The following is a 7,132-nucleotide window of genomic DNA, read 5'->3' on the forward strand; positions in this document are numbered from 1 at the left end:
GACGGGCCTTGTCTCTTGGTCAAGTACGACATTTCAAGTGCCACATGCAGGGGAATCCACTACTATGATGTGGTGGTCAATGACCAGATGATGTTGCCATTACATTGTGCAGCCATTGGACACTATGTGCAGGCAAAACTGCTCCCACATACCGTAATTGCAACTTAGTAAAGTAAGGGTAAAACTCAGTGAGGACAGTATTACATTTTTAGATCCCAGGATAACTCCCTTTTCATAACTCAGTTCTCATTAGTACTGCCATACAACAACAGTTAATACTGTTCAGTATCCAAATAACATACAATAGATAAGGAATACCTAATTAAAAGTATGCAAAAAAAAATACTGATATATAATAACTGCATAATACAGCTATGTAGTGTTGTTTCACATAATACTGCCATATAATGACCACATAATATTGCCTTGTAGTGTATTTTCACATAATACTGCCATATAATGACCACATAGTACCGCTATGTAGTGTATTTTCACATAATACTGTCATATAATGACCACATAATACAGCTTTGTAGTGTATTTACACATATAATGACCACATAATACCGCTATGTAGTGTTTTTTCACATAATACTGTCACATAATGACCACATAATACCGCTATGTTGTGTATTTTTCACACAATTCTACCATTTAGTGTCCAGATATTACCAAACCATAAAAGCCAATAGAATCTTTTTTCTAGTTTTTCCTCACTAAAATATGCTGCTATCACCATCTGACCATTTTTAGATTTTTTTTCAAATAGTTTTTTTGCACTGTGCCATGTCAGGAACTGTGCTGTATGGAGAAAAGATAATGGGCCCTTAATGCAAGACACAGGTAAAGACCTCAACAATATGACACCAGCTGATCAGATAGTAAAGTAAGGCCGGACTAGGGGGTTGAAAACCACTAAGTGGAGGTCTTCATGACAGGGCCTTGCTGCAAAGGGACTGAAAAGTATCTTTGTGTTGAAGGGGTTAACTGCCCGGGGTGGTGGAGGTATGGGGGGCTAGTGTAGAGGTCAGGCGGGGTAATGATTGGTGGGGGCAAGGGTTGTGGTAGAAGGGGGCATTGGGGTATGTAGAGGATGCCTGGGGAGGGGTGGGTACTTTTTGGCTTTAGCCATTGGAGGAAACTCCTGCCCTATTAGGTGCCCGTGGGTGAAGGTTGTTTGTAGTTGGGGAGGGGGGATAGCCTGTCGCAGCAGCTTCACAGTGGAGGGTTCTCAAAGTCGGGTGGCACTCTCTGATTGGGGAGATTTTGGGAGGGAACTAGTGGTTCCGGACTCCCTATCCATTTATGGTGGAAGAGTTGGTGGGAACTGGCAGATAAATTACTAATGTTACTGGAAGTGAGAGCGTGGCTGGTGGAAGAGGAAGCACATACCTTGTTGTAGTTTTGCTTGCGAGGCTGCATAATTTCAGCTGCAAGTGACTGGTTTGTGCAAGGTTAAAATGGAGGACCGCCAGTGGGAGTAATTTTGGGGCTTCGAGGACCGCCTACTGGGGGGCTAAGCTGAGGTGGTTTAACATGGAGTTTAAAATGTTATTTATTGTTTGTGGCTGTTTAATAAAAGGCTGCTGTGGCCATATTTTCCGAAAATCTATGGTATCTGTCATTATTGGGGGGGAAGGGGGGTTTGGTTGGTTGGGGGAGGTGGTCGAGCCCCTTGGGGGTCAGTAATTCCCTGGTCATGGATTATGCTAGAGAAGTGCCATAGTGGGAATGCCCACATGGCACACAGCAATATTCCATTACTTTTCAACCGTATATTTTCAGCCTGGATGACCCACAACAGGCACTTGTCCTACTGCTGGTGCCGCCATTTGACTTGTCTAGTAATACGTCATCAACACAACTGGAAGTACCTGTTTTGCAGAGCTAGACATTATAGGACCGGTCAAATAGTCCAAACAGCGTCTAACAGTGACATGACTGCTGACGGAACAATGTTCTCAAAAGAGGTTATCCATGCTTACAAAAATATGATCACTTTCTTCCAGAAACAGCCCCACTCTAGTCCTCAGATTCAGGTTTTAGAATATTGTATAGATTTGTAATTTACTTCTATTTAGGAATCTCCAGTATTCCTACACTTAGCTGCTGTATGTCCTGCAGGAGGTGGGGCTTTCTTTTCAGTCTGACACAGTGCTCTCTGCTGCCCCCTTATCAGGAAGACAGGAACCATCCAGAGCAGGAGAGGTTTTCTTTGGGGATTTGCTACTACTCTGGACAATTCCTGTCTCGGCCAGAGATGTCAGCAGAGAGCACTGTGTCAGACTGAAAAGAAAGCACCACTTCCTGCAGGACATACAGCAGCTAATAACTATGAGAAGACTTGAGATATTTAAGTAGAAGTAAATTAGAAATCCTATATACCTTTCTGAAACTAGTTGACCTGAGAGAAAAAAAAAACACTTTGCTGGACAACCCCTTTAAGGTCTATATGGTATTCATCCAATTAGATGAAGCAATATAGCCATAAATGCAGCATACTGAAACGCGAGGTACTTGCTGTATAAAGCTAAGCAGCTGCTACTCCATGGAACAATCATCAAAGACGCTTCCCTCCATCTTAATAATTTAGCTTATTCTTACTCATCCTACAACTTGCTGCATAGAGCCCAAGCTCTCCCAACAGGATTAATATTTCATAAATTATTTTACCAGGTGAGAGAAATAAAACATTTTCTTTCCAATATTTAAGATTTTTTTTGAAGGTGATGACATAGATACAGAGTGTTCCCGTCAGGTACCATAGGTAGACCGAGCTATAGTGACAACGCGTTTCAAGGCCTGTACAACATGGCACATAGCAGGCAGATTATGACCATCACAGGGAGGCCCCCAGTGCTCTTTGCTGAAAATAATTTAGGCCACATCTTCCCTCCTGCTCTCTCAGGCTTCACTCCGTCTTTTTATAGATCAGGTGAACCGTCTCCTCTTCTGCTGACAGCATAAAGAGAGGGACTGTAAACAGGGAATCTTATGGAGGCCCAGATTCTGGCTACAGAGATATGACAGATCGGTCACCAACACACCCACACGCCCTATATATGTGTAGGTCACACCATAAGTAAAAGCCAAGGACCATATACATAAGTTCTTAAAGGGACAGTATATATGTGTAGGCCACACCATAGGTAAAAGCCAAGGACCATATACATAAGTTCTTAAAGGGACAGTAAACTCAGTGACCAAAAGTTAAGTTTACAGAAAAAAATAAAATATTTTACCTATATATAAGTCTTTCTAAAGATTTTAGCACTGGGGATATGCCACGTAGAAAAGATGTTTTATAGTAATCGCAACAAGGGCTGGCTGAAGCAATATAAAACACACACACATTATTTATATATATATATATATATATATATATATATATATATATATATATACATACACACACACATACATGCACAGACACCCATGCTATAGAGGGGATCAAGGGTCAAAGAGCATTTTTATAAGGCATCTCTTTTACTAAGACATAAGGGATCACACCCACCAAATAGCCCCTGATAAAAGTCACCGACCAGAAGTTTTGATTGGCCTCTGAGGGTTGTGGTTACCCGAAAGTGTTTTTTTTTTTTTTTATTACCGAAGAAAATGATATGCTTCCTATGATTGCATGGAGCTTAAAGGGGTACTCCAGACAACAGTGAAGGGGAAGGGGTAGGGGGGAACATAATAAAGTAGTCCTGCTTAACTGTCCCCGTGCCACCGCTCATGGTCCCCCACTGGGCTCCCAAAGATCCCATTCCTGTGACATCACGGCCCCAAGTCAGAAATGCCCGCTTAGCCAATCAGGGACTGAGAAGGGACACTGCGGGCAGTTCCTGTGAGGCTGTGACTAAACAGGTATGTATGATGAGTGGCCATTTCTAGTGGGGGCAGCTTGTCAGCGGATGTTGTGGAAATGCTGACAGTGGTGCAGAGAGGGAGCCTGGAAACAGACAGCTGTGGCAGAGTGGGACAGGTAAGTATACAGGGGTGGTGCTATTTTTGCAAGAAAACAAAAATCCCAGATAACTCCTTTAACTGGTTTAGTGATGTATGGATCTAGTTGTTGGGAACACTGGTGGAGTGCAGGAGAACTGTCAAATTGTCATTTAAGACATTCTAAGTAGGGAATAATAGGGTCCAGTGGCGTAGCTACCATGAAGGCAGGCCACGCAACTGCTAAGGGGCCCGTGCGGCTGGGGGCCCGGACCCCCTGGCAGAGCATGGCCTGTCTTCATGGTACAGCCAAAGGAACTCCCCTTAGGTTGGCGTGGCTCCTCGGTCAACAAACCCCCCCCCCCCCCCCCCCCCCCCCGGGACAGCGCAGGTCTTTGGAGCAGCTTTCAAATGAAGGGGACAGTGATCAAAGAACACTCTTCCACCTGGCAAGATGCTCAGAGGAGCTCTCATAGGATGCTGATGGAGAGCCCTACTGAGGAGTCGCCCCATCCGGGGGGGGAGGGGGGAGGCGAGGCATGCATCACCCCCTAGACACAAGGATTTACAGGGCCCATACTGGGTATTCCTATTGGGCCCCATAATTCCTAGTTACGCCTATGGTGGGGTCCCTGAGGTTAGAGCCATTGTTTTATCCAAAAAAAAAAAAAAAAGACAGGAAGAAAAAAACAGCAAGCAGAAAAAAACACATCAGAGGCAATTCATACTTTGTACAGCTTTGTAAGAAAGGTCTCATGTGTAACACTAGTCACACAAGTAGCTCAAGCGTGAAAAATTGATTTAAAGTTCTATATAGTCGTGTGAAAAAGTTGCATGTAAATGTACTCCTATAGACTACAACTGTTACATGGTGCAGTATAGTGGTCGGTTCTTGACTTTCAACTGACTCACATCATCATCATCATCATCATCAAGTACAGTACTTGGGTTGTCTACAACCTGCACAGCCATCTTAAAGATCCAAAGAAAGAACTGGAAAATTCTACTATTCTTACTGGATGTTCTCTAATCAGAATAAGGGGCCACGTGTGATTCCTGGGCCCCTATGAATCTGGCTCCCAAGCGACTGCCAGCTGCAGATGCTATTGTGAACTAAAGACATCAGGGACGTCATAGCATTAAGGAAACTTGGCAGAGGTCGGGGCCGTATCACGGCCAGGTGACCCCTCAGTACCACTCTCTTGGTACCAGGCTCACGCTCATATAACAGACACTTGAGACCAGTGCAATATCACTATATCTTGGAAAGTTTGGTTGTTCTTGATTGTTCAGGATTATATATAGGGAAATTGCTAAACTATCAATCCCCTAATATAATATTATCACTCTCAAGTCACAGGCAGGAGCCATATATTGCGAAGATATCCGGTGTGTGTTGCAACTATAAATTCCCCAGAGCTTCATTGGGTTAATATGAGCACAATTTATAAAAGGCAGAAAATTAAATAAAAAGTGCACAATTGGCAATTTCATAATATAGCAATTCCCTACTTTCCCAGAACATCACCACTTTTGTCTATTAGGTCCTATCTAGAATTGCATCTTTGCTTAGCTTACTTGTTTCCCCAAGAACAGTGCCACTCGTCTATTAGGTTACATCTGGTATCGTAGCTCAGCTGACTTTATTCCCCCAGAAACAGCGCCACTCTCGTCTTTGAGGTCATATCTGGAACTGCAGCACAGCTCACTTTTTCCCCCCAGTAACAGGGCTACACTTATCCATTAGGTTATCTCTGGTATTGCAGCTCAGCTTAGTTCACGTTAAGGCATAACCTTATGAACAGTGGTGCCGCGTTAAAAAAAATAAATATTATTAAAAAAAAAATATATATTATATATATATATATAAATATATTTTTGTTTTCCCTCCCCAATGGTGTATCTGTTAAGATGGTGTCATCGGATATTAAATTATGCACCCTGGCACAGCCATAACACCCAGCTAACAAATTATGCACCCTGGCACAGCCATAACACCCGGCTAACATATCTAAAAGCCAACATGTAATGGCTACCATAGAGGATAGACACTGTAGAATATGAGCCATAATATGCCATCATAAAACACAGCATAATGGCCTATTTAAAAATTGCACCGATTGCACACAGACTTGAGAACCCTGTAATGCTGCAAATATCAGTCCCAGGAGCTAGCACTCTAAAACCCAAGAACATCCTATCTTATTTATAGTCATTTGTCAAATGGACAAGCTGTGATACTTTACTCTTTATAGGCTACACAAAACGCTTACTCCCCCCCCCCCCACACTACCCCCCTCGAACTTACCACCTCCCTATCCCTAACTCTGTTCCTTAAAGTAGTTCCAGAGTCTCACACCCCAGCTATGTTTCCCGTTCAGTTGCTGTCACTCACAAATTCATCCCCCTCCTTCCCGAGTGTCAACACCCCCACTGCTCTCCAGCTTGTCACAGTAGTGATTGGAGTCCAACAGGTGTCTCTGTTCAGGGTAATGTTATATATTGCCTTCCTCCACTAAATTAACCTCTTCAGCTTGTGCGTATGAAGTCAATCATTGGACTCTTAAGCCATCAGTTTATATAGAACGGAATCCAAATGGGTCATAAGATAAGGGGGCAATTATTTAAAAATTTTGAATATTTTTCCAGAAACAGAGAAGTCAATGTCTTATTACACTCACCGTCCTGAGGAACTGGATCTCATCCTCGCTCTCTCCTCCTTCGGCCATGATGTTGCGGGTACCCTCCTGCCTTATAGAGGATGACCCCTCCTGTGTTGCTGGCTTGTGGCGATGACCGAAGTGTAATCCGTTTGATTAGAAGGGGGAGAGAGAGAGGCGGCCGTGCTCTCCTCTCTCTGTGTACAGAGATGACACACACACAGACCTAGACAGATCCTGCCAGCCTCTCCTGTGCACCCCTCCTCTACTCACTGATTGGAGAGAGCTAGGTTAGCACCAGCCAAATTCTCCATAGGGGGGTGGAGGGTCTGGGATGCAAAAAAGGAGAGTCGTATATAGCAATGAGTGCGAAAAGGAAAAAGAGGATTGTAGGTAAAAAAAATGTAAAAAAAAAATAAAATAAGAATGATTATAGGAAATTTACAAAGTTGCTGAAGTCATTAAACCGAAGTCTTAGGGAGAGAAAGAAGTAAAAGTGAAATAATAAAAAGCGATCGTATCGAGTG

At 43.3% G+C, this 7,132-nt stretch overlaps 1 protein-coding gene across 11 annotated transcripts in view; it reads right to left on the reverse strand.

Moving 5' to 3' along the window:
* Positions 1-6,814, reverse strand: part of RYR1 (ryanodine receptor 1) — a 92,987-nt gene extending 86,173 nt beyond the window's left edge. For all 11 annotated transcript variants that reach the window (XM_069943325.1, XM_069943326.1, XM_069943324.1 and 8 more), the window contains exon 1: positions 6,627-6,814. In XM_069943325.1, coding sequence (XP_069799426.1) covers positions 6,627-6,674 — 48 coding nt within the window. In that variant the 5' untranslated portion in view covers positions 6,675-6,814. The remainder of the gene's footprint in view (positions 1-6,626) is intronic.
* Positions 6,815-7,132: the final 318 nt, after the last annotated feature.

The sequence above is a fragment of the Dendropsophus ebraccatus genome, chromosome 10 (assembly GCF_027789765.1).
Source record: "Dendropsophus ebraccatus isolate aDenEbr1 chromosome 10, aDenEbr1.pat, whole genome shotgun sequence".
In the NCBI taxonomy this organism is placed as follows: Eukaryota; Metazoa; Chordata; class Amphibia; order Anura; family Hylidae; genus Dendropsophus; species Dendropsophus ebraccatus.